The sequence below is a fragment of the Lonchura striata genome, chromosome 5 (assembly GCF_050655825.1).
Source record: "Lonchura striata isolate lonStrDom1 chromosome 5, ASM5065582v1, whole genome shotgun sequence".
Classification (NCBI taxonomy): Eukaryota; Metazoa; Chordata; class Aves; order Passeriformes; family Estrildidae; genus Lonchura; species Lonchura striata.
Window position 1 is genome coordinate 20,489,469 of NC_140707.1, and position 27,662 is coordinate 20,517,130.

The following is a 27,662-nucleotide window of genomic DNA, read 5'->3' on the forward strand; positions in this document are numbered from 1 at the left end:
CCACATTCCACAGGACCAGGAGCCAAAGGCCACACCTGCACTGGCACAGGCTCATCCCTTCAACCAGTTCCTCCCATGGCTCCAAATCCTCCCAAACCTCCCCATCTGTGCTCTTGCCATTGCCTGCCCCGAGGCTGCCACCCAGCCCTGCAGCATCACACCTGCAATCCAGGAAGTTTCAATGCTGGAATCTGCTGTGCTTTTCCCCTTCAGTGTTATTTTCAGGAAGTAACAAACCCACCACAGTGCAAGGGGAAAAAACGTGATTTAAGGAATGTTTTACTCACACACTCCTCCTTTTACCCCTCACAACCACCCCATCATGAAACAGACATTCAGGAATTAGTGTTCAGTAGCTGCCTTTGGAATTTTAAGGGATACCAACAAAGCCTTGATAAATATGTGAGGAATTCCACAGCACATTTTCCTTCCCCATCTGTGTCAGCATCCAGCACAGTTCCCTGTTCTTGTTTGGTCCCCAGGAGCTGCAAGAGGAATGTCAGTCGTTGGCTTCACCTCCTCAGCGTCGCCTCATTAGTCCAGGAGATAATTAATTCGAAGAGAATTAATCTTGTCAGTGGCAGAAGATCATCACAGCAAAACAGCATCTTTGCCACAGGATATTCCCACCCCTGTGGCCTGTTCTCTTATCAAGAACTACTTCCTAAACTCAGGGATTCCATCTAAACCACAGCAGCACAGTTTGGAAGGACATTAGTTTTCAGTCTCATGTGAAGAAAGACAGAAACATCACTGGGAGAAAATCCTGAAGTTTAAAATCCTATTCCTCAGTTCTTTGACTAACGAACCTCTTAGCATCCAGTCTGGATTGTGCAGAGAAGTTCCTTGGTCCCACTTGGAAACTGATCTCCCCAGAACATCCACAAAAGCCATTGAACAGTAATTACAACTGATTCCATTAATTACTATGGAAAATACAACACAAATAAACTGGAAAAAAATTTGGCTCAAGTTTTCCTCAGGAATGAATTGGGAGCTCACCAGCAAGGATTTCTGATAGGCAAAGAGTGTGATATAAAATATATATGTGCATACATATATATAATAAATAAGTATATATATATATTTATACACACATACATAAAAATATATATAATACATATTTATATCACAAAGTATCTCACGTATATGTGCCATATATATATATATAAAACCACAAATGTTTTTATATCACAAACTCTACCTACAAACCCCCACATTTCCCCTTTTTTTTTTCACGAATGTAATATTTTTAGGGATCCTAAAATCAAACACATGCAGTGCTCTGCAAAGGAAAATAAATCACTATTTTATCCCATTAATTCCAAGATGTTTTCCTGGATGTGCTGCTGGGTGTTCTCCTTTAAGTCTTGTGGCTTATCCCTGAAGTGTACTCGTAATTGTCAGGATCATGAAATCCATTTGGAATTTTACTGTCTCTGCAGTGGGATGAATTTCTCCAAAATTATTTCTCTCAGACTGAGCGCATCTCCTCAAGTTCTCTCTCACTTTCTGCATCCTGGAAATGCAAGAGGGAAATTCATAAATGCACAGCTTGATTAAAACAAATAAAAAACACCATTTCCCTTCTTTTTCTCCAACCCCAAACTAGCTTTTGAGCATATCGTGGAGTCCTGGAATGGTTTGGGTTGAAAAGGATCTTAAACCCATCCAGTTCCTGGGCAGGGACACCTTCCACTAGCCCAGGCTGCTCCTAGCCTTGGACACTTCCAGGGATGGGGCAGCCACAGCTTCTCTGGGCAACCTGTGCCAGAGCCTCAACACCCTCCCAGGGAAGAATTTCCTCCTAACAACTGATCCAAGCATGATCTCTTTCAGTTTGAAGCCCCTATTTCCCCTCTTCCTGTCATTTCAGTCCCTTGTAAATTGTCTCTCTCCCTCTTTCCTGTCACTGGAAGGCCACAATTAGGATACCACAAACTTCTCTATTTCAGGCTGAACAATCCCAATTCTCTCAGCCTTTCCTCATGGCAGAGATGCTCCGTCCCTCCTCTGGATTTGCTCCCTGTGGATGCAGAGATCCAGCTGGGATCTCACAGGAGTGGAGCAGAGGTGCAGAGCCCATTTCTGCTCCTGCTGAGTGTTACCTCTTTGGTGTACCCTGGCAGCTCCGCAGCGAGGTCCATCCACAGCACCGCTGCTGAGGTGTTCCCAAGGTCCCTGTAGCACTGGGGAGGGAAAATGGTCATGGGCGAGGAGTTAAATGGGAGAAAACAGGCAGCAAATGGAACTGGGCGACTGCTAAGGAGAGCTGTTTTTGCCTCTGCACTGGTATGTCCTGCAGTATCCCTCAGTCACAAGGTGTCAGAAGCACCACCAGATCTTGGAATACTAAATTATATTTGACTCTCATTTTGGGGAAGGAGATTGAGTTTTGCTTGGACATTTTAAGGTGTCCCTGTGGTTTTCACCCTTTTCAAAGCTCTACTTTGATTTTTCAGTAGCTGTTTCCCCTCTTCCTCACACCATTTTCTCCACAAAACCTATCTCCAGGGAGCACATCGTTCCCCAGCCTGCTGAAAATGAAATATATCTACAGGAGTGTCAGGTCCCAGAGTAGGTATGAAATATTCTCCATGTGACCAGTAGCTGAGGCACACTGATCCCTCTGGGAACAGGAAGATTTTGGGTGCCCAGAGAGTCTTGGAGGTATTTTGGAGACCATGAAATACACCCAGGAAAAGGAAGTGGGTGCTAAAAACCCCCTTAGAAAGAGGGCTCAAGACTCCCATGCTGGACAGGGAATGAGAAATCCTTTATCCTTTACCTCTCCCCATGATTCTCTGGTTTTATCACCACAGAAGTCATGGTGGGGAAGGATTAAACCTCCAGCACACAGCTGCCAAGTCACCATTCCTGCTTTATATAGAATTTCATCTGTTAAAAACCAGGGATGCTCCACTGAGTGCATCAAAAGCAAAACCCCTGAATTTTAAAGCCTCTGCACGAGGTGATTTGGTCTAAAAAGATTTAAAAGATAAAAGGAAATATTATCATCCTAAAAAATTCTGCTCCTGCTTGGAATATTTTCCACCTGGTCAGCACTTTACAGCCAAAGGTGATTTTCAATACAAATATTTCTTGCCCTCTGAACAAATAAGAAATGAGTGGTTACCTTGGCAATGTAAACTCTTCCTGCTTTGGAAAACCCTGGGCTCAGCTCCTCGACCTACAGGAACAGAGGGAGGGTATGACAGGGAAGAGCAGACATTAGGATATGCAAGGACACAGTTAATTCTTACATCAAGCTCACTGCAGCTTTTAATGGAAAATAAATAGATGGCAGGAAGGAGAATCCTAATAAATACATAAAGCACTATATCCATGAAACCTTCAAGCAGTTGTCTGGAAAAGTTTGAAATGCAGAAGTCAGCCCGGCTTTAGATAAAATATTCTAGGGAAGGAGCTGCCATGCTGGAAGGACAGCCCAGATGTATTCAGTACTGAGCAAGGAATTAGAAAGGAAATTCCTTTTCTGTGCAGCCTTAGAAAGGAAAACCAACCCCCCTTAAACCAATTCCCAACACTTTGGGCTGCAATTCTGACATCTTCAACAATCCCATTCTTTTGTCTGCCTATTCTGGAATGGACACTTCTCAAATTTCCCTCTCACCAGCTTTCCTTCCACCCAGGTCCCAGGCCATGGGGAAGCACCAGGAGGGATCCAAGCAGCCCAGTGCCATGCCTGTAAGCTGGGCAGCTCAGTGATGCCCCTTCCTGGCACATTCCCACATTTCCTCACCCGCAGGAAGTTCTGCAGCGCGTCCTGCACCGTGGCCGTCGGGGGGGCCTCGAACAGCGCCGACACCGTCCTCTTCTCCAGCCAGCCCAGGTGGGCAACCTGCACAGACAAAAGGGCAACCTGGCCCATCCATCCCACACCAGCACAGAAACAAGGGCCTGCCCAGTCTCTGGGAGATGCTCCTGCAGCAGGGAGGAAGCCAAACCCCTCAGCAGTGTCGGAATATTCCCATGGAGTATCCGAGTCTGGCCACAGAATTTAACCAGATTTGCTTTCCCTTGTCCCAGGTCAGGTTTTACAGTTCCATACATCTGGGATTTGGATGGCCCCAAATCCCAACCTGCCATGCTGCAGCCACACCAGTCCCCACCTGTGCTCTCCCTTCTCCCAGCCTAAACCTTCCACAAGGTCCTGCTCCCCCCCACCCTGTGATTCCTTGGGAGAGGCAGGCTGAAGTATTCCCACCAGATAATCATGAAAACACTTAGGTTGGAAAAACCCTCGCAGCCCACGGAGGCCAAACTGTGACAATCCCCACCTTGTCACCCAGCCCAGAGCACCGAGTGCCACCTCCAGGCATTCCCTGAACACCTCCAGGGATGGGGACTTCACCACCTCCCTCTGACAATACCCTGTTTAATCCTATATAATTCTAACAATGCAGACTAGATGAAGCACTACCATACTTCTCCACCCATGGTTCTCTTCCACTGCTTCAGCAGCTCCAGGCTGAGCATGAAGGAAGATTCTTTTTCCACACAGGAAAAGAGCCAGGAGTTCCCAGCAGCTCAGCTCAGGGTTGCTCTGTAATTCCCACTGTCAATTATGCCAGCTACAATCTCTGCACTATAGCTCAATTCCCAAAGTGCTTTCCAATGGCACAAAGGGAACAGCAACAGTCACTGCAGACTTTTATTCCCTTTTTTTAGGCTCTACATCTGATTGAGACCTTGGCATCTGACTCCAAGCTTTTCCCTGTCAGGAAGCATAAAGCAGCTGGCACATGCAGCCAGTGCCTCCAATTCTGTGTGTGGCAGGGGCAGGGGGACACACACAACACATCACACACCAACACTGTGAGCAGAAGCTCCTCACATGGCCTTGACCGCACCCCTCTGTGCTCAGGGGATGGAAGGAAGCTTGTTTTTACCAAGCAAAGCACTGGGAGCAGAAAAGGAGTTTGAAGCTTGGGATTTTCCTAACCCATCCTTGCCATTTCCCCTCCCATGCCACCAGCAGTGACTAAAAACCCAAGACTGGAGCTCTGAAGCCTTCAGAGGCCTGCCCAGGGGGTGATGGTAAATTCTGTTACCTGGTAACACCACCTGCCCAGAAGATAGTAGAGCTGTGGGTCCTGTGGCTTCAGGGCAATGGCTTTATCGATGTGTTCCTGTGGGAAAGCATCACCAGCACATGTCACATCTTCGTCAAAAGCAAATAAAATATCCACCAGATCAGGTAGAGAAAGAGGAAAGGAAGGAATCCACAATTTAAGTGTCACAAACAGTAAAATTAGACTGGATTCAGCAAGCAAAGAAAGGCAGCATTTCTCCAGCCTCAAGGACAGAATTTCTGCACACATACACACACAAAGAAGCTGTCCTGCATTCCATTCCTGCTCCAGAGCTTTGCCATAACCTCACTGATCATGCCAAATGCTGATGGGGAAACAATAACCTGCGATCTGTTCCATGGACATCCTTTTCCCCTGGAACACCCACAAGGCATCATAACAGTAGTAATAATACTAGGAATGAAAAAAAGGGAATTTGAGGCAAATGAAATCCCCTTTGAGCAGTAACTGCTGCCTGGGAGGGTGTGGGTCATTCACAGGCACATACTGCAGACAAGCTGGTGCTGCATGTTGTCACTACGTAATAATTCCATGTTTCAAGCTCTAAGTCTCGTCCTTTATCTAAATTCATTTGCAAGATTTCTTTTCTTTTCTGCAATTACAGAGTGTAAAACTGCACTCAGCCCGGTCACTCCCAAAAGCCATGGCTGGAATCAGCCTCCTCACCTCAAACCACCCACTCGTGGCAGCTCTGAAATCCACTGCTTCCCTAAGAAGTACTGGAGCAGATTTTCCCAATTTCCTGCTGCAGAAATGAGTGTTGTTTGATACTCAGAGCCCAGCACCTCCTGGCCACTCACCTTGAAAGCATATCCAGCCTGGATGCGCTTGGGAATGCTCTCCTGCTCTGACACCTGCCCACAAAGGATGGCAAACCTGCATGGGGAGACACCTGCATGAGCCAGCTGGAACTGAATCCACACTGAATCCACATTTAACTGCTGTCCATGGCTGCAAAATGAACATCTACAAGTGCTCAAAGCCAGGCTGGACAGAGTTTGGAGCAGCCTGGGGTAGTGGAAGGTGTATGTTGCATGGTAAGGGTGGAATGGGATGAGCTTTAAGGTTCCTTCCAACCCAAACAATCCCAGGATTCTGTGAAGATCATTAAAGCTTCACCCTTTAGTGGGGAAAACAAGGAAAACAGCACATCCCTCACAGAAAAAGACATAAGCAGCAAAAATGTAGCACCCAGGAAGGAATGAGCTCAAAGGATGAGGCAGCCAGAGGGGTTGGGTGCAACACAAATTCACTGCACTGATGGCTAAAAACCAGGACCAGCACACTTCCACAGCTGGAATTGCTTCTCTGAGCAGGGAAAGCTGTGTCAGAACCCAGAGCAGTGCAGAGTGAAGTTACTGCAGCAAAAGGCAGACTAAGAGCAGCTCTAATCAACTACGGGGTACAGAGACCTCCTTATCAGCAGCCCAGCTGCAGCAGACAGGGCTCTACTTCCAGGGAAACATTTGGAAAACCTACCTACATCCTGCAGCTGGGAAACAGAATGACACAAGTTCAGTGCTGAAAGTGCAAAGACATTTAGCTTTGTCCAGTAAGAGACTGTGAGTTGTAAGCCTGAGAAGCAAGGCCCCAGCAAAAGCAGTTATTGCACAAGCCGTGAAATTCAAATTAATTCCCTGTGGATTTGCACCCTTCCACCTCACCTCCCTACATTACAATGGTTCAAAACTTCCCTCCCTGCATCACTTCCCAAGAAACAACAGCTCAGAAAGCTCTCAAGTGGGACAGAACATGCAGATGGAAGTTTGGCCTCTCCTATCCTGCTTGGGTGAAAAGCTCTGGGAGCGGAGGACATTTCCATCCCTTCTCTGAGTTTGGCTCAAAAAAAAAAGTGGAACAGACAGACAAATAACACGGCTCATTCTTGCAAAAAAATAAAGCTGGAAAGCAGAAAGATGCAAATAAAAATCCCCTTTCCTACACCCACACCCCAGTGCTGCCACAGGTATTGATGTCCCAAAGCATCTTTCAGGATTAACCACAGCAGATGTGCAGGAATCTGTCAGGAGACCTTTAAATCTCCAATTACACTTTCCTCAGAGTCACAAAAACCCACAAATCCCCTCACACCTCACTGCTCCATTTCCAGTGTGTAAGTTACAGCACAAAAATCACAATTCCTGAACAATTTAGCATCTTACCATAAATCTCTTCCTTTAATTTGTTAACTTTCTTGTGGAAAAGCTTTTAGATCAGCTCTAAAACTCTTATTTTTTGTAGTAATGGCAAGGATTACCAGATAAGTGGCTTATGGGACAAAAATCTTTTCCTGCTGCTGGGGCTCCACTGCCCCACTCTGTTGTGTGCAGATCATGGAGTGTTTTTAAGATCTTCGCCACTTTGTTTCCCAACAAACACCAGCCTGGACTAAACATCCCTAACCACAACATGAGTTGAGAAATACAAGCCAATAAAAAGCTTATTTTCTAAGATCATGAGATAAAATATTCCTAGACAATAAATCACACAGTTGTCTCATGTCAAATATGAATTCCAGGGTTTTTTTTAACAGCCTGGTAAAACATTGATGAAAAAGCCACAAAAGCAGCAACAAATTAAATTTCAGTCCTATTTTGGTGCCGTGAAGTAAACTAAAAATATAAATATGGGAAGAGACATCTGATCTGATTTTCATTGTATTCCCAGGAAAGATGATTCTTCTCAACCCGGCTTTGCTGATCCCAGGTTCAGGGTCACTGGACTGTTGGGGATTTTCATACCCACAGCTCTGCACTTCTGGGATTTTAGGCTCTGCTTTCTGCTGTTCTGCCCCCTGCTTGCTCAGCTTGGCAGGATGGAGTGGTTTATTCCAGCTCATTCCATGGATGAGCATCATCGGGATGAGCATCACCAGAGGCACTGTGGAGGTGCAGGAGGGCTGGGCAGCAGGACATGAGGAGATTAAAAATAATGATGATCGGGATTTTCATCCCCTGTAACCAGTGGGTGCCCTGTGCATTACTGCTCAGATCCATCCAGAGCTTTCCTTAGGATATCCTTGATTAATAGTAGCCAGACTCCTCATTAAGCAGCTGACACACCAGTTCCCCCAGGAATCTCAGATCAGGATTTCCCGATTTATTCGAAAATAAACTCTGTGGAAGCAGGAACCCCCAGCTGAGAGAGCCTGATCTTCCAGCTTAAATCCCCAGGATCTGAGCTCAGGACTGTGAAGGACTTTTTGGGTTTTGCACTCTGACTTCCCTGGAAGCAGGACTTTGTCATGGAATACAGAGTCTCCAGCACCTCTCCTCCAGGGTCAGGGGGCTCTGCTAGCCCAAACACAGCTCTTAGCTCTTTTAACCACATCAAAGACAATTTTCCCAGTATTTTGTGAGCATTCCCAGTTTTTCACCTTCCTGTGCACTGGGTAGATGTATGTGACTCCCTTGCACTTGACTAAGGGGACAGGGAATTAGTAGCCAGGTATTTAGACTGCAACAACCTAAAATTAAAGTAAGAATTTATTTGGGAATTAGTGTTTTGAGAGAGACAGCAGAACTCCCAATGTCTCAACCTGAAATTAATGACCAGCTGATCCTGAAGAGGTTGGGAAAAAAAAGCTTTGGCTCTTCCAAGGGGAGATGGAAGGAAAAAGTGGGGAAGGCTGATGTTCCCCCCTTCCTTACAGCCCACAAACATCCCTATGGGAGAGCTCCTGTATTCTGGATGTTCACATTTCTGAATTCACCTTCCAGGGCAGAGAAGTCAGGGAGATGCATTCAGACAGCTCTAATTCCATGTTATTTTCCCTCCACTACATGCTGAACTATTTCCTAACACCTATCCCCAGAGTTGCTCCTGCCCCATATCACACTGACAGCAAACTCCCTGTTTAATCTGCCTGCAGAACAGAAAATGCTCAGCTCATAAATCCAGAATCTGCCTCAGAATTGGCCAGATCTGGGCAGTGAGGCAGCAAGAGTGAAATGCTGAAGCACTGCCAGGTGTTAAATTAAAGCCATCTCCAGGCATATCCGGAATGCTGTGACTTTTCAAAAATCCAGGATCTGCCCACGGACAGCCAGACGTACCCATGGAACTGAAAAGGGCTGGTGATCAAGATGTTCCACCAAACTGCCAGACTCTCCAGAAGAAAGGGCACATTTTGGAGACTCATCCAAGCCAATCCCACTTCTCCACAGCACACAGGATAACTCCAAGGGGGCTGCAGCTTATGATTCCTCCCACAGCGAGGCCTGTCAGTAGACAGTGCTTCATTTCCAGGGCAAAATATCCAACTCAAACCACAGTTCCTGACACAGCACCTGCACAATTTTCCTCAGGTTTCTCTGAAATCCCTCTGGTTGCACTTCAGTATTACTTTAAGCAAGAGGAATGGAAGCCAAGGCAAATTCACAGCTCACTCTCCTTTCCTGATCCCTAAAGCTGCTGCCTTGTGCTTGCAGTTGTGCTGAAAACGCCCATAGGAAATGGGCTGGGAATTCTAGAAAGCCACAGTTGTTTCTCAATTCATTTCTGAAAGGTCTGTGCAGCCACTGATGCTCCATCCATCCATCCATCCATCCATCCATCCATCCCTAAAAGCAAGAACAGGCTTGGGAACTTGCTCTGTCCTACTCAAGAGCTGAAATCAGCTCATGGAGAAATCGGTTTAAATGGACAAAAGCTCTACCTGCTCAGGAATCTCTGAAAATCAAAGCAGAGAATGACTCTGGTGTCTAAATCCAAGGTAAGAACCAGGTAATTGTAAGTCGGGAGCAAAGAGGCTCTAAGATAATTCCCTGTGATTCCTCCACTTCTCATACACAGATCTACTATTAAGGCACTAAATGCATTTAATGCCCAACACAACTCCCACATTTCCCAGGGGAAACTCCCAAGGGCAGCAGCGGCAGAGATCAGTCTCTCTGCACAAGGCTGGCTTGTCTGTGCAGCCCTGACCAAATTCCTGCTCCATTCTGTCTGGAGATGGCTCCCTTGGCACCGGCTGCCTTCCAGCAGCAACAGCTGCAAGGAGAGCTTTGTCCCACACTCACAGCCAGAGCAGAGCCATGAAAGCCTCTCCTGTGCTTGGGTAAATCCCAAAGCCCAGCCCAGACACAGCGCCACACATTTACTGCTCTCCCTGGCACTCCTGAGAAACCACTTTTCCTCCTGCTGCCAAATCCTTCCAACCCCGAAAGGAGCTGTAGCCAGCACTGATTCCCCAGGAGAAATCCTTCCCTTCCCCAGTTATTTTCTTTCTTAGTTTCTTTAAAATGTCAGTGATGACTGAACAACAAGGCACTGAGGGGAGAAATTTTTCCTTGCAATGATAACTGTAGGCAAAGTACCTCTTGTCTTCCTTGGCACCTCAAAAACTGGGAATGATGTGGGCAGCAGGAGGAAATAACAAGCAGAAAAGACAATGAATAAGCACCGAAAACCAGCACAATTTCATCTGAAGTAACCCACAAACTTCCAAGAGGCAATTGATAAAACAGAAAATGAACATGAAGTGATGCACACAGAGAAAAAATGCAGCCCAGGTGACCTGCACCATCAGCTTCACACAGCCTGTGTGGAGAGGCAGCAAAATAACTGGGAATATTTCTATTAAAGTGGCCATTCCAGATGCAGTGGGAAAGAGAAAAGATGATGGTGACTGCTGTGTGTAGAAGAAAGAATGCAAAGGACCACCACACCAGCACAAAGCCATGCCACTCCAACAATCCCTCCACTTTTGTCTGAAAAACTACAAGAGGGAGAAGAATATTGCAAAGACAGCATGGGTGGTGAGACATAATAAATTATTCCCCTGTGACAGAAGATAATAAAGGATTCTTCACCAAGGAAATTAGTCACTAGAAAGAAATACGACAGAATAAAACTGTAATTTAAATAAATGTGAACAATGTTCTCTGATCGTTTCCCCCAACAGCTGGGGCATCAAATCCACCCCAAAAAAGCTTTAAAACTTCTGCTGATTTTTATCCCCAGGGTAAATTCAATTAGCATAAAGAAAGACTGCAATTAAGCCAGCTTGTGACCACTTCAGAGCTGGGAAGGGAATAATTTCCTGTTCTATTCATGGCAGAAAATAGTAATTTGTGTGCTGATAAAGGGAGTTACACATTTCATCCCCAAGAAATGCCACACCTCCCACATGCTGCTCTGCTGTTTGCTTCCTCCAGCTGCCCTGGAGAATTGGAAACAAGATGTGCAGGAAGTAGCCTAACTTCTATTAGGGAAAGGGGTCTGAGGGGCCAAGAATTGTCCCACACTTGGAATTCCAAGACAAAACTGTCAATATTTGGACACTGGAGTAGAACCTGACTTTGCAAAATACAAATTTTAAGATTCACCCTGGCAACTAAACCCCATTAACTTCAAGATGTTAAGCTGGGAGACAAGATCCCAGCACCATGATCTGCTGGAGATTTTCCTGCTCTCAAATTCCTCCTTCCAATCAAAGCTTTAATTGAGAGCAGTAAAAAAAAAAAATCCCTTTTATTCTAATTTAAGTGCTGTCAATCCTTCAGTGGAACTGCTGACAAACACCATTCACAGAGGAATTCACCAGAGTAACAGAAAAGCACGTTCCCTTATCTCCATATATCTGTGCCACTCCACAAACTCTCTTTTGGAGTAATTTTTATAAAGGACATTTAAAAATTCCACACATGAGCTGCAAGCACAGCCTGCACATCCAGGCTGCTGAAGGGAGCTTTTCCCCTCTCTTGCGTCCTCTCTCAAACCCTGTGCAGAAATGTTGGTCACACCTGCTTGGCTGAACTGCAGATCATCTCTTCTTTTAGCATGGAACAAATACATAGAATATCTCTTTAAATAAAAAAGAGCCACGTGCTGCTGGGTCCCTTCATTTCCAAGACAAGGGCCCTGCAGGGTGACGAGAGCAGAGTCAGCAGTGCCAGAAAACACTTCCAGGGGACTCTAAAAGCCTGTCTGGTGAGTGATGGATCTCCTTCCTCCAGAACTAAGTGGAAAACAGGGAATTTGGCAGAGCTGATGGAGTCAAACACATCCCCTCTTGCCTCAAAAGCAGCTCCACTTGGGAGCTTTTCCTCCAGAACTCTTCAGAGAGAAATTCATAATTAAGTTGCTGTAAGATACCCCAAATTTATTCCTACCATCACAACCAAACCTACTGTCTGTCAAGTTATTCCTTACACCAAGCAAGCAAAGCTGTTAAAAATGGCTTTTTATGGAAAAACACCACCAGTGTGGTACAGTGCAAGTAACAGGAAAGAAGTTTGTGGGGGGGATTGTATTTATTATTTTTTAACTGCACCTCAGCTCACAAAAAACTCCAAGTCCTTGCCCTACTCTTCTTAAAAGCAAGAAGTAAAAAGGCACTTACCACTGGTGGCACTCAGCACTTTGATCCCATTTCTGCAAGGCAACTTCCAGCTCTTCCTTCCCTGGAACATAAAAGTAGTCAGAGGTAAGACATTAAGTTGCTTTCTCTCCCACTTTCTTTTTCTGAGGCCGTCAGAGTAACAGAACAGCACAGAAGTCATATATTTGTCAATTTGATAATGCATTTGGCTTGGAAACATCCCATGCATAATTTTGTCCTCTGGCATGTTCAAAAAGCTGAAAACTAAGCACCTATTGATAGCTAAAAGGACAATATAAAACTTAGAATTCCATGTTTAAATGGCTCCCAGGAAAGAGTAATTATACTAGCTACAGTATTAACTAACTCTATTTAGTTATGTGCATTATAAACAAGACAGAAATTATTTTGATTAGTGTATTTTGTTGCACATCTTAACTGTAATAAAGATGATTTTTGTTCCATTCTGACTCATCTAAAATCTTGCAGACACCTTTGAGGTGGTAAAGAACAATGAGGGAATGAAGTTAAAGTGAATTTAAAAATAGATATTTTTTTTATATCTGCACGTGCTGGCAACAGAGAAAATCCAGCGCGCTAGAGCAAAGCTTGTTTATTTTATATTTATGATTTGTTTTAGTATCACAAAGAAATGAATGACAGGTTTGAGAAACAACTTTCCCAGCTCTAAGTAGGTCTCATTCTATTTAGACTCTTTCAGAAAGCTCGGTTTTTAAACACAAAAAATTCATTTAAAGCGCTGCTTCCCACTCCCCTAAAAACCAGATTCTAGGCAAAACCAGTGACTCCACAGCCCTGCTGGCAGGTGGAGGGGCTGTGCAGATGAGTGCCAGCCCTCCTTTGGGGCAGCAGGGGATTCCTTACCCCCTGTGGCATAGGACCTCCTCTCCTCCTCGTCCTCCGTCAGCTCCCACATGTCGCAGTGTGCCCGTGCCAGGCGCCACAGGAACTCGTGCTGCCCCGCGTACTGCAAGGGAGAGTAAAAGGGTTTAAAATCATGGGGATTCAGGGTTAAAAGGAAAATTAAGCTTAGTAGGCCCTGAAAAGAAAATAAATACCCTGAGTACAGGAAGCCTTTGTACCTTACTAGAACTGCACCTGTGTAGCTAGTACATGATAAATGATATAATTGTTAGATGTGATGATTGTTTAGTAATTAAATAAAATTACTGTTTAATCGTAAGAATAATCATGAGGGACCTAAGAAAGATCATGAGAAACTCATGTCAATGTATACAATAGAACAATATAAGTTTAATAATTAATATTAATGTTATATAACGATAGAATATAAAATACGTTCAGCTTGAAAGCCATGTTGGAGTCAGATTTGAGTCTGCACCCGATTCCCAGAGCTCTCAATAAAAGCACCTGCATATAATCATATCCCGTAATTATGTGTGTCCCTGAACGCTAACACCAGGAACACAAACAGCCCAAACACCCTCATCAGCTCAGCAACAAAGCACAGCAGGGCACACACAGCTGAAGTCATGCAGGGATTTTTCTAAGCTTTAAAACGCCCAATTCCAAACGAAGCCAAGTGGAACCGCAGAGAGGGTGAGTTTAGGAGCCAGTGCTGCAGAAGAGTTCTCTGGGCTGGGAACTGCAGGGGCACCTCCAGTGCTGTGCCCAGCTCTGGAGAGTCAGAAAGGCAGACAGGGTGAGGATGGAGCAAGTCCAGGGAAGGCAACAGAGCTGGGAGGGCTCAGCCTGGAGAAAAGGATGCTCAGGTGGGACCTTTTTCCTCTTCACATCTCCCTGACAGGATGGGGCAGCCAGGGGGAAACAGGTTCTGCTCCCAGGGAGCAAGGGATAGAACAAGAGGAAATGGCCTCAAATTGTGCCAGGGCAGGTTTAGGTTGGACACCAGGAGAAATTTCCAGAAATTTCAGGAATTTCTTCCTGGAAAGAGTGGTCAGGCAATGGAAGGGGCTGCCCAGGGAGGCGGTGGAGTCCTCATCTCTAGAGGTGTCCAAGGAATGACTGGACACAGCACTCAGTGCTCTGGGGATCAGTTCCAGGTTGGACTCTTGAGTGAAGAAATCTCTCCTGACACCCAAGCTGACCCTCCCCTGCTGCTGGAAAATACAACAAGGCACCTATACCGCCAGCTTGTTGTTGAGGAGCAGCTGGAAGCCCTCTCTCCTGTCCTGCTCATTCCCGCTGTGCAGGCGGTCAGCCTGCTCCAGGAGCTGCCCCAGACCCTCCTCCAGCGAGGAATCTGGGAGCAGGGGGCTTTCATCCTCGGCGACCAGGTCCAGGGAGTCCCTGCGCACGGTCCTCACGGTGTCACAGCTCACTTCGTCCTCACTCTCCCGCTCCGACTCCCGGTCGTAGTCGGACTCGGCGTTGGCCGTGGTGTAACTTTGGGGGGAAAAAAACATCACCGAAGCAGTTTGAGGAGAGGAAAGGAAGAGTATCTTAGCTTATCCCAGAAAAAAACTTCACAACCCAAGTGTCTCACACAGCCTCGTTTCTCGTATCACCCTCAGAAAGCTGAAGGATGAAGGTGACAATGAAGTTAAGTCCCAAGTCAGCTTTGAGCAACCTGGTCTATAGAAGGTGTCCCTGCACTGGATGAGCTCTAAGGTCCCTTCCCCCCCAAACCATTCCAGGATTCTGCCTGTCACCACATACCCTGCACACCCTGTCACCTCCTCTGAACCTCAGTGATACTGTAAAGCTCAGATCAAAGCTCCTGAAAATGGAGAAAATTAAGCTCCCCCAGCACCCAAGCTGGGCATTTAAAATTTGAAATTTAAACCAGGGTTACACGTTGGTACCACAGCAGCAGGGAGTCTACTTACAGAGCAGATTCCTTTCCAAACAAGGCTATCTGTGCCCCTCACTTTCACCTGCAAGCTCTTAAATAGAGAGCAGGCACAAATCAGCCAGCCATTTCAAAATGTGCACTTGACCACGGGGCTTTTGCTGATTTAAGTCACTAACTGCCCAAGAGAACTTCAGCAGTTCTGCTGGATCTGAGTTCCCTGCACTCTGGGGGCACTGGGTACTTCCAGCTGTGCTTCCCTCTGTCCTGGCTGATTCCTCCTCCTCCTAGAGACAGCCCTGTGGCCCTACCTTTGTCTGGGGACACAGATATGTGACCACAGCCCCTATCTGAAGGAGGCAGTGACAGGGCTCTGCCCACACACAGATAACAAGACACGTTTGGCTATCAAAGCTTCCTGAGAACCATCCCTAATTCTCAGGAATTCCCCTCTGCTCCCTCACTGCAGCCTCCAACCCTCACCCAGACATTCAAAACCCCACCATGTTGCCCTGAAACATTTTAAGGCAAGAAATAAAGCATCAGCCTCACACTGCAAAGGCAGGAAAGCAAGGATGCCCTGCTGGAGATGACACTGAATTAATGGATAACCAACACAAGGGTAGGTGACACTGGCACGCTCTGCCTCAGATTAAAATCCTCATTTCTTTACATTTCTTAATATTAATGGCACTATTAGTTCTCTAGACCACCTCATTTCCAGTAATTAAACACAAAGTCCTCGAATTCCCTGATTTCCCCATCCTAACCCCCAACATTTTACTGGCAGCTGCCAAGATTTCAGCCCTTCAGCTCAAACACCAACCGTGTTTTCTGCCAGACAGCACCCACGAGATTCTACCAGTTCAAAAAGACAAGGAAACCTAAAGTTTTCAGGGACATTAAGGGATTTAGGTGTTATCAGCCTGTTTTCCTGAGTTTACAATGATGGAAAGCTCTGGAATGCTTTAATATGGTGACCCTGAAGGAAAACAGAGCCCATGGGAAGAGAAGGTGAAGAAGCCCAAAACCCAAAGCCACACAGGGAAATTAAGCAGCACAACCCCCCTGAAAACTCTTGGGAGATTTTTTGGGAATTGCATCTAAAATTGGAGAAGATCATGACCACATGGTTCACAAAATAAAGCTGATATGGGGGGATTTTGTTCTGAATTTCACTGAAAGAATTCAGCTGTCAGCAAGGAACCCCAGCTGAAACCCCTCTGTTGGCAACAGGCTCATTCCTCCTCCCAGTGCCTGCTCTAAAGCTTCGGTTTTTCCCAAAATTTACATTTCCTACCCTAAAAATATTACTTGTCAAGCACATTTACATCCCTAGCAGACAACATTGCACACTACAGGCAGCTGGTCCTGGCCTGGCTGATATTTTTACACCTCTCTGTAGGACCAGAGTGAGGCATTACCTGAGATTCCAGTTTTAAATCAGGTGAGAGCTGCTAATCCACCAATCCCCACAGTGGTCATTACAGCTAATTACAGATGTTAATTAAAAGGTAAGGACTCCACCAACCACCACTGGATTCCCAATAAATTAATGAGGTCTTGCAGTAAAGTACACCCCTCTCCCCTGAGGAGGTGCCTTTTTTGCAACCCTGAATTCTTGGCCTCTGTCACAACTCACAATTTTCTGTGATCTGAACTGGCAGTTTTCTGACAGCCAAGGCTGGGGGTGTGTGGCCAAAACCCCTTTTTCCAGCAGTTCTACACAACCCCTTGTCCCCTGGTGATTCAGTGCATATGCTGTTATCCAAATATCCAAGTCCTGCCTTCAGAAGCAACTCCACAGCTCTAAAATCTGTTTTGCAGCCTCGTTACCTATTAAACCACCATGAATCACTCCCTTCCTCACTTCCCTCTCATCCCAACACCCACTTGAGCTGAATGAAGCTCTACAACCCCAATGAGATCACCCTCACCAGCTCTAGTTATTAGAGACAAACAGGAGCTTATGGCAGTCCCAGATCCCTGTCCTTTGTCTTGGCAGGACAAATCCCAGCTGAAATGGCAGCTGGCTCCAGCCCCCAGGTCACCTGGCTGCTCAAATTCCCCCAAAATGCTCCCACTGATCTAAAATCCCTCTTTAAATGACATTTCATCCCAACTGCTCTGGGAAAATTCACATGGCAGCATCAGCTGTTTTGGGACACACTTCCATACCCCAAAGGCTACAGAAGTGGTCAGATTCAGGCACAAAGGAGCATCATTTCCTCAGAAAATCAGCAGTCATGGGTGCAGGAGAACTTGTTACCTGTCTAACAGGAATAAACCTGCAATATATTGGCATTTTTAATGATGCTCTTACATCACACAGAACTTTTCTGTCATGTGCAGGGCCAGGAGTTGGACTTGGATGATCCTCCTAGGTCCCTTCCACCTCAGGATATTTGGTGATTTAATCATTTTAATATAATATATATTGCCTGGAAATTTGATTTCCATACTCTCTCACTCCATTACCAGGCTGGACTTGTACTTCCCTTCCTTCCGCAAGGTTCCCTAATCAAATTTTTTCTTTAAAACCCCTCAAAAAAAATTTTTTTTTTTTTTTCCTTTCTCTAAAAGTCAGGATCATTTCAGATCTCTCTGGCCCTGGCAGTAACACCCTAACTGGAACAAAAGCAAATTAAAACAGGCAGTAGGGGAAGAAAATTCCCTTCTTTATGTTCCAAACTGCCCAGATGTAGCACCAAATCCCCTAAAACATCTGTCCCAGTGCTCCGCTTACCCTCCTTCACTCTCTCCATCATCTGTGTTGAGATTCCCTGAGCTGGCTGAGAAATAGATGGAGCTGGAGGCTGTTGAGTCACTTCTTTCCCTGGAGAAGGGGAACTTCCTCCGGCGAGTCACACGCTGGGTTTCTTCCAGGTGGGTCCTGGAGGGAAAGAAAAAGGAAGAGAAATAAATGTTTGGTAATGAAATGTCTGTTATTCCCCTTCTCCTCTCCAGCAGACTCCACCCAATTCCCATTCTAGACAAAGAATTCACGAGGTGTTTGTACAAACTTAAATGGAGCTAACTTTGTATTCTGTATAATATATAGCATATAATATATATTTTATATATTGCATATATATATTCTATATACATATTTATATATAATATATATGTTTTATCTATTATATAATTTTATATAGATATAATTATATAATAATGTGTTACATAGACAATTATAGTTATATAATATATATCATATTATATAATGTATTATGATGCATTATGTGTTAATGCATTATGATTGTATTATTATATAATGCACATTGTATAAAATGTAATATATAATGATATAATAGATATTATATATATAAAATTATATGAAATACATTATATAATAGAATGTATCTAATATATCTGCAGGTAAAGCAGACCCTCCTCCATGGACAACCCATGGACAATCCATACAGGATCCACAGATGTGATGTTCATCCAGCCTCTGCACCAGGAACTGGAGTGACAGAGCAGGTTCAGAGTTAAAGAGGGAAATTTAGGTTGGATGTAGGGTATGGATCTTTCCCTGTGAGGCTGGTGCAGGATTTCCCAGGGAAGCTGTGGCTGCCCCCTCCCTTGGGAGCGCTCCAGGACAGGGCTTGGAGCAACCTGGGCTGGTGGAAGGTGTCCCTGCCCGTGGGTGGGTGGCTCTGAGGTCCCTCCCAGCCCAGGAGGATCCCTGGAAGCCGTGGCTGTTTTCCCGTGCAGGCAGGGGCTGCTGCAGGCCCGGGAGAGAGGGGCAGCACCTGACTTCCCCCACGATCTCCATGGCCAGCTCCTGCAGGCTGCTCCGCACCGCCTCCACCTCCTTCCTCAGCTCCGCCACGTTCCTCACCACGAAGTCCAGGCGCTCCAACAGCTCCAGCTGCTCCTCCTGCCTCAGCAGGGGGCTGGGCACGGCTCCATCGCTGGTGCCCGCCAGGAGCAGAGCCCTGGGCATGGCCTGGCCTGCAGCAGAGCACAAGGAGGCCCTCAGAGTCCCCCCCAGATTCCAGGGGGAGGGAGATGTCACCACGGCTCTGTTGGCAGGGAAAGGCTGGGAGAGTTGGGATTGTTCAGCCTGGAAAAGCCAAGGATCTGCAGTGACTCAACTGCCCCTTGAAGGAGCCTGAAGGAGAAAAGACTCTTTACAAGGGCCTGGAGTGACAGGACAAAGGAGAAAAACTCCAAACTGGAAAAGGGGAGATTTAGATGGGATATTGGAAGGTGCCTTTCCCTGTAAGGGTGTTCAGTGCCTGGCACAGGCTGCCATGAGAAGCTGTGGCTGCCCCATTCCTGGCAGTGTCCAAGGCCAGGATGGACAGGGCTTGGAGCAACCTGGGATAGTGGAAGTGTCCTTGTCCAAGGCCGGGGGTAGGCCTGGATGAGCTTTAAGGTTCCTTCCCACCCAAACCATTCCAGGATTCCACTGTTCTATGATCACTGTGAAAAACACAGTTTCATTTTCTGTTCCCGAAGTTTTGCTGGATGAAACCCAGCAAGCGGAGGGTTCGGAATCAGCACTTTCTAAAAGCCCAACACTCCAAATCTCGCTTTCCCCTATCTCGGCCCCGCTCCCCCAGTCCATCCCCCACATCCAATCCCAATTCTCCCCTACTCCAGCTCCATTCATTCTTCCTTTTCCAACCCCATTTCCCGCATTACAACCCCACTACCGTCGCTTCAACCCCATTCTTCCTACTCTAATCGCGTTTCCCCCCACCCCATTCCATTTCCTCCATTCCAGCTCCGTGCCACCCCATCCCATTTTCCCCATTCCTCCCTATTCCAACCCCATTCCCCGCATCCCGACCCCGGCTTACCCCGCCGCTCCATCCCGCCCGTCCCGCGGCGCGGCCGCCCCGCCGCCTCCCTGGAGCGGCGGCGCATGACCCAGAGCACGCCGAGGCAGAGGCCGGCGCCCGCCGCCAGCCCCAGCGCCATCCCGAACCGGGGCCCGGCCCGGCCCGGCCCCGCCACCGCCATGGCCGCTGCGGGCGCGGAGCGATGACGTCACGGAGACGCGACAATGAGGGCGGGGCGGGGCCGCGTGACGTCATGCCTCGGGGCGGCGAGGCCGCGTCCCTTTTGGTGGCGCCTGGAGGCGGCGGGGACACGGACCTGGGCCACCCTCGGGAGTGTCACCGCCGCCCCCCGCGCCCGCAAATCCGCGCGGTGCCCCGGGAAAAGCCCCCCAAGGCCGCCGGCTGGCACCTGCTGCCGCCTCGGCAGCTGTCCCGCCGTGGTGACAACACCTCGGCCCGGCTGGGATGTCCCCGCACAGCCCGACGCTCCGTTTGGTGTTCAGCTCCCATCAGGGAGGGACAAACGTGCCCCCCCCCCCAAAAAAAAATGGGAATTTGGGGTGCCCAAGGGAGCTGAGCGGGACGGGGTTGTTGTAGTGAGGGAGCGGTTTTGGGGATGAGATAATGGATTTTAGGCCAAGGAGACAGGAGTGGCCAAAGAATCATCCCAAACTTTTGGGGTTGGAATTCTCCCTTCTGCAGGAAATGTGGTGGGTGGTTCCATTCCTGGTGGGATCCCCCGGGAAGAACTTCTTTACCCCAGAGGCATTGAAACTAGAAATAGCTTTTCCTGGATGAGCCAAAGGATTCCTTAGGGAAAGGCGCCAGTCAGGAGAGGGAAAACCAAGCCCTCTGTGTGCTCCCTGCTCCTGGGGGTTTGGGTGACAGCAGGATTTGGGCAGAGCCAAAGAACCTTCTGCTTCCCTTTATCTGAATTATTGGGAGCAATCCTGAGAGAGCTGGGAGCAGCCAGCTCGGAGCCAGAGCATGATAAGCTGCTTTGGGATGATGGATGAGATCTGTCTGCCTCCCAGATTGTGGTATCTCCTCAAGAAATTCAATATTAAAATGTTACGTATAGCTCTGCTCTCGTTTCCCTCCTTTTTCCTTCCTATCTTTTTTCCCCAGGAAAGAGCCACATCAGAGTCAGACCCAGAGCTGGGCAGATTTCCTTTAATTTCTGGAAAGGTCTGGGTTGCATATCCATATAATTCCCTGCGTGACTACAGACCACACGTGCCCAGCAGAGGTCCAAAGGGGTAATGGATGATGGGAATTCTGTCCAAATCCAACCCAGCTGGGTGAAATGTGCCCTTGCTTCATTGGGCAACAGGTTTGCACTGGGACAGGAGAGCAATAAGCAAACATTCCAGCTGTTCCAGGACTTGGGGAGGAGGCTCTTTTGAGGATAGGAATGATGAAAACAAGCTGATGTTTAATCTGTGTGGGGAGGTATCCCACAGGGAACTCCTAATGGACATACTGGGATTTGTGGGATGTGCTTTAGGAAGAGGAGACAATCAGCCTCTGGGGTTTCTTTTTCTTGTATCTCACCAAACCAAACCAATGGGTCAATGACAATGCCAACGATAACAACAAAAGCAGTAATTGTAACAACAACAACAATTAATAATTAATAACACATCAATAATAATGGATATGCAGCACCTCTGCCTGTCCCGGTCTCGGGAAATGGAACTTCTCCAATTATGAAAGGATTTAAATCCCCCATGTTCTCAGATAATAACTCAACAGCAAGTAGAAAAACAGGTTTTTCCCCAAAAAATGTTGGTAATGCTGAACATTCTGCTTCAGGGGAATGTTTGGTCAGACTGCAGGGTGGGAGTGGGAATGCTCTGCAGGGCCCACCTGCCTGGCTCCACCATCTCCCAGTCCTCACCTCCCTGCTGTTATTTCCTGCTCCTTTATCTCCCTGCTATTAATTTCCGTTTTCTTCGTCTCCCTTATCCATCATCTCCTTACTCATTGCCTCCCAGCTCATCATCTCCCTGTCCTCCATGTCCCTGCATCTCATCTCCTGGTCCATCCTCTCCCTGCTCATCATCTCCTGGTCCATCTCCTCCCTGCTCATCGTCTTCTGTCCCCTCCTGCTCCATCACCTCTTGCCCATCCCTTGTTAGGAGGGCAGCACCGAGATCCCGAGGGATCCGTCGGAGCCCCCCGGGTGCCTCCCGCTCCCCAGCCCCCCGAGCCCCCCGGGAGCCTTTTCCCCGCCGCTGCCGGGGGCGGCGGTGGCGGGGCGGGACCGGGGGCGGCCCCGGGCACGGTCCCCCACGAGCGGCGGCGGGAGCGGCGGAGCGGAGATGCCGTACCTGCTCATTAGCACCCAAATCCGCCTGGTGAGTCCCGGCGGGACCCCCGAGGGTGGGGAATTTCGGGGGGCGAGCAGGGACCGACCGGGGCGAGCCGTGAGACCCGCTCAGCCCGCGGTGCCCCGGTGCGATGCCGGCACGGGCTGGCCCTGCTGCTGCTGGGGGGTCGGGGGGTGATGCAGGCTTGGGGGACCCCAGCACGCCCAGGCTGTACCCCAGCGGCCCCGGTGCCCCCATCCCGGCTCTGCTGCCCCCAAAGCCTCCTGTCCCAAACAGCGACTCACTTAGGAAACTTGCGGCAAGCTCCAAAGAACGCCAAAGGGTTCTTGTCCTCTTGTCCTCATAGCTGGTTTTCCCTCGTCCCCAAACAGCCATTCCAGGGTAGAAAAGGTGGCCAAGGGAGTGGGCACGGCTGGGGCAGACAGGAGCCGGACAGTGGTCGGGATCTCTGGCTGGGATCAGTGTCCAGGAGCACTGGTGGCATTGCTGGCTGTCCCTATCAGACAAAGCCACAAAGCAAACATTAATCCTCAGCATTGGCAGCACCCACATCCTGCAGGACTCCAGGAACTCACAGCTGTGTGTTTATCTGAGGTTTCCCTTTTCCCAAAATCCAGAAGCCTGGATCTGCTGCTGTGGTTTGGGGCAGAAAGTAGGGACAGTGAAAACAGCAAATGAGCAAAGGGAGGGACTTATGATGGACACTGCTGCTACTGCCACTGGAGATGTCCCAAAGGAAGCAGCAGTGGATTGGGGATGGGGATGTGTGGGGATGCTGCAGCACCAAAGCACCTGCTGGCAGCGCCATTTGGGATCATACAAGCTGAGTGATTGTGGATGAGGTACAGGAAGGGACACATGGATTATGGCCCTGGAGGGAACAGCCTGGAGCAGCAGGGCTCAGTCTGCCCTTCAGAGACTTTGGAAGCTCTGCTCGTTCCCAAAGGGGCAAAGCAAACACTTCCAACGTGAAACTTGGCATTGAGCTGAGGCTGGAACCCTTCCAGGTGAGCAGCTGCACCTTCCAGGCAGTGGCCAGGACTGAGGGCCCCTCCTCCCAGGGTGGGCTGATGGCAATTCCCTTCCTTAAGGGCTCTCACTGGAGCTGAGCTGGGAACAGGGGGTGGCCATGTCACCACGTGTCACTCACCGCTCCATGCCTTCCCACAGGAGGCTGGGCCCACCATGGTGGGCGACGAGCACTCAGATCCCCACCTGATGAGTATCCTGGGGGCCACAAAGAGGACCACGCTGGGGAACAACTTGTAAGTCCTTCTCTCATTATTTTCCCAAGGAATGTAGAACATTTTCACTCCTGGAATTCCCCACAGCACCTTCCAGCTGTACAGTTAATCCCAGGACTCCCATGTGTCCTGTTAATGAGGAAATGCTGCCTGATACTTCACTTGGTTCTTTATTTTCCCTTGCTCTGACCCTGTTTTAGCACCTGACCCCTCTTTCCCTCTCTTAGTGCCATCCCTGCCTTGCTCTACCTGTGCCTTTCTTGGTGCTGAGAAACCAGAGTGCTCACCCAGTTCTTACCATCCCATCCCTCCAAGCTGCAGCCTGTCTGTCCATCCCATCCTCCATGTCCCCCCCTCTGACCATGCCAAGTTTGACCCCAGCCTTTGGCCAAGTGCCACTCAGAGAGGTGACCAGCATCTTCCTCATGGTTTGGCCCATTTTTTTTCCTTTTTTTTTTCTCACTTGATATTGCACTTTCTGGTTTTCCCTGGGGTGGGGTGGGACCAAAACCACAATGGCAGAGCAAAACAAACCCTGAAATGCAAGAAAACTTGACAGAGGAGCAGCTTAATTCCTGCCGTGTCCCATGTGCCGTGGTGTGGAGTAGGAGAAGGAGGAAAAGGAGGAGGAGGAGAAAGATGAGGCATTCAAACAGAAGGTGCATCTAATCCCAAATGTTCCCAAGCTTCCATCCATGGAGCTGGGAAAACCATCCTACTCAGCACCAGCACGGCCAACACCAAGAGCTGGACTCTTGCCTGCTGCAGCATTAAAAATCTGAGTGGGGTGGGAAATGTCAATAGTAAGGAGATAAAATATAAGTATAGAGCCCCCCCCCCCCCCCCCCTCAGCTGCATTCCTGGGGGGTTTGCCGGGCTGATCCTTCTCCGTGCTGCTATTCCCAAACCCGTGGGTGGGGCAGAGATTGGAGCAGCGCCGGAGTCGTGCTGCCACCCGCCGTGCGGAGCCCGGAGTTACGCAACGGGATGGGAGACAGAGGGAAACACAACAGGCTCCAAGAAGGAACTGGATTCTCAGAGACTTGGTCGAGGATCCCTGGGATTCAGGTGGAAAAGAAAGGCAAAGACGGATAAAACCTCTGTGGTGCCTGCCCCAGCACTGTAAGGAAGAGAAGCACCACATTCTGCTTGTTTTGGGGAAAGGATACGAGCTTCCTGTGGGATCCCCGTGGTGGATTCACCACCCTTCTCCTCTCCCCGTGTCCCGGAGCGTTTTGAGCTCCTCTTGCCCCACCTGCTCCTTGGCCTGTGTCACAGCTGGGAACTCCACTGTGTCCCTGCGGCACATCCCCGCGGCACAGCACGTTCTCCCGTGTGTGCCTGAGCAGTGGGGCAAGTCCCCTGGCTGGAATGTGGCTGCTGGCAGCCCCCGGAGCACAGCCACAGCCACGAGCCTGACTGCCTCCTCCAGAACCCCAACCACGGCTGGGAGCTCCAGGATATGCACCGTGGCCGAGCAGGATTTTCCATCCCCAATTCCTTCACGAGTAGAGCCTGGCTATGGATGCTGCACACCCCCTTTCCGTAGCACCTTGGGCCCTAGAACTTTAGCCATGACTTTGTAGGGAGGCTGAAGGAAAAGCCTGAGCAGCACAGACCTGCTGGGAAGCTGGGATCTAGAGGTGAAGCTGAAATCCCTGTAATGAGGGAGCACACGGATCCTGTTCCGCAGCTCTGCACAGACACACGGCCCCTCATTAAGTCCCACAAGGTGTGGGGAGCAGGGATGTGGTCCCTGCCCTCTCACTCGGGGTCACAGCCCTTGGGGCAGCCAGGTGGGGCAAGGGGTGGGGTTTACCTGGAAGAAAAGGCTTTGCAGGTATCCCAGCCCCTCCATCCCTACTGGATGCACAGGGAGACGGCAGCAGATCTGATACCCACTGTGTGCAATCTTCATTTCCTTCAACACACAGCTGGGATAAAACCCTGGGAACTCTTGCCTCCTGCTTTTAGCTCAGCTACTCTGTTTTTTAGGTTTCTACAAATCCCTGCCTCTGCAACTACCACTGAATAGTGGGAATAATATTTACCAGGTCCCACTGTGAATCTGAAGGGTATGTGGCAACCCTCCTGGAGAAGGAACAGACTTCAAAGACACTTATAATAATGCACATTATCTTTACACCACATCTATAATTACAGCCAAGTACAGTCTTGAGAAACTGGAAAATCTTTCACATCTCAGGTTATTTCGTGCTTTAAAGCACTCCCAGCTCCAGTATGGATCTGAAATCCAAGCAGGAGAAGCTTTGGAAAGGCTTTTGGATTTTTTTATCATTAGTAGTAGGAAAAGCAGAAGCTTTGTTCAGCTTCAGGTGCCCAAACAGGATCCCCAGTGATCCTGCAGCCCATCATTATCTGCTTATCCGGCACTGCGAGTCAGCTACAGCTGAGCTGCTCTGGGCCTTGTCCCAGAAGTCATGTCAAAGGAGAGGCTGGCACATCCAAAGGTCCCACTGGCCAGCTCAGCTTGGCTGTTCCCAGCCAATTCAGCCTAGTCTGTGCCTGGTTCCTTCACTGGGAGCAGTGTCACAGGCCTGGAGCTTCTGGGATCGAGGGGTAGGAATGTGGGACAGCTATCCATGCATAGAGCCAGCATAAACCAATAGGGAATCAGAGCTGGACAAGGATCCCAGTACCAGCTCCCAGGCACTGCTGGAACAGAGGAGCCTGGGCTCCACCTCGCCTGGCAGCTCCATGCAGGATGGATGACTACTGGCTTTCCCACCTGCCTGAAAACATCACTTTGTTCCAATCCCCAAATTCTAACAGTCTCTCAAACTCGCCCATCTCACAGACATAGTCTGACATAAACAGAACACTGGGATTTCATTCCTTAGAAACACCTGACTCATTCCTTTCCTCCTCCATCAATTCCCAGGCAGGCTAAAAACATGCTCACTGTGTTAACCTGTGAACCCTCTGCTGCAGTGTCAGCCCAGTTACCCAGCAGCATGCGGCTCTGGACACCAGCCCCTGAGCCACATTCCCATTCAACCTGATCCTTCCCTCCTGGACAGGATTCCTGTGGTTTGGCACCTCAGGCTGTGCCTTCCCCCAGGGTTAACCAAGGCTCTGTGTCACACACGCCCGTGCCAGGTGTGGCCACTGGTCTTAGAGGGAGCAGGAGTGAGGCAGGCTCACTTCCACCAGGAAATTCCCATCTCCTCCTCCCCCAGCTCACCTTATTCCCATCTTTCCTGGGTGCAGCTGTGAGTACTATGTGAACGACGCTCCACGCATGGTCCTGGACAAGCTGGAGAGCCTCGGCTACCGGGTGGTCAGCATGACCGGCGTGGGCCAGACCCTGGTCTGGTGCCTCCACAGGGAATAGCCAGGGAGAATCCTGCCTTCCACCCGGACAACATCCTGCTGGAGATCATCTTACAGGACTGGCAGCAAATTTCCCCCCCTTAATTCCTTTCTGTCCCAGACTCCAGGCACTCGGGGTGAGGGGAGGAACGGCACAGAGGCAGAGCTGGACCCGGTGGAATTTTGCCATCCCTGTCGTGTTTCCCAAGAGCAGGGGGAGGAAGATATGCTCAGAATCAGGCAGAGGGAACAGATGGCTCCAGCTCTGCCTTCAGCGGGATGGCAGTCTGGCAAATTCCAGCTTTTTACATTTTAATCATGTGTTCAGCATGTCCTGGAGGAAGCTCAGTAACAGGCCTGTTTGCCTCCTCCCCAGGCTGCCAGGGAGAGCTTTGTGCCTTCTCCTGGGCCAGAGGTTTAGGGAGGGACAGCAAGCATGGACACCATCCCATCTCATTCCTGAAATCCAAGAGGGAACCACTAAATCTACTCCCAGGGCTCCGAGAATCCCTTCCCTTAGCAGCAAGGCCTGTTTCCAGCTCAGCAGCACCACCAGATCCCAGACTGCCATCCAAGCCTAACACGGGATTCCCAAAATAACAGAAAGTGTTGTTGTGTGACTATTCCAGGTGTGGGCTCTAATCCCACATGTTTGGGATTGTGCATGGATTCTGCTGTGGGGATAACACCAATAAAATATTGCTCCAAAGAGACCAATGTCCTTCTG

The 27,662-nt window shown here is 48.8% G+C and overlaps 2 protein-coding genes across 5 annotated transcripts; one reads left to right on the top strand and one right to left on the bottom strand.

Annotated features, from left to right (window-relative positions):
• Window positions 1–262: 262 nt before the first annotated feature.
• On the bottom strand, window positions 263–26,947 carry RMDN3 (regulator of microtubule dynamics 3). 4 transcript variants are annotated; one of them, XM_085579978.1, is made up of 13 exons: window positions 26,808–26,947; window positions 22,643–22,854; window positions 18,988–19,189; window positions 17,982–18,128; window positions 14,571–14,829; window positions 13,327–13,429; window positions 12,463–12,523; window positions 5,918–5,993; window positions 5,076–5,153; window positions 3,764–3,862; window positions 3,137–3,190; window positions 2,109–2,189; window positions 263–1,519 (listed from the first exon to the last, which is right to left on the bottom strand). In XM_085579978.1, exons 1-13 carry the CDS (start codon window positions 26,816–26,818, stop codon window positions 1,475–1,477), a joined length of 1,428 nt encoding a protein of 475 aa, XP_085436104.1. In that variant the 5' UTR covers window positions 26,819–26,947; the 3' UTR covers window positions 263–1,474. The 4 variants fall into 4 exon arrangements, with proteins under 4 accessions (XP_085436104.1, XP_085436105.1, XP_085436103.1 ...); XM_085579979.1 differs by lacking the exon at window positions 26,808–26,947 and adding an exon at window positions 23,509–23,531; XM_085579977.1 differs by lacking the exons at window positions 22,643–22,854; window positions 26,808–26,947 and adding an exon at window positions 20,044–20,295 and having other exon boundaries at window positions 18,988–19,301.
• On the top strand, window positions 20,343–27,648 carry GCHFR (GTP cyclohydrolase I feedback regulator). Its single transcript, XM_021555987.2, has 3 exons — window positions 20,343–22,385; window positions 23,529–23,623; window positions 26,834–27,648. The coding sequence occupies exons 1-3, from the start codon at window positions 22,350–22,352 to the stop codon at window positions 26,955–26,957; spliced, it is 255 nt and encodes an 84-aa protein (XP_021411662.1). The 5' UTR covers window positions 20,343–22,349; the 3' UTR covers window positions 26,958–27,648.
• The last annotated feature ends 14 nt before the right edge of the window (window positions 27,649–27,662 follow it).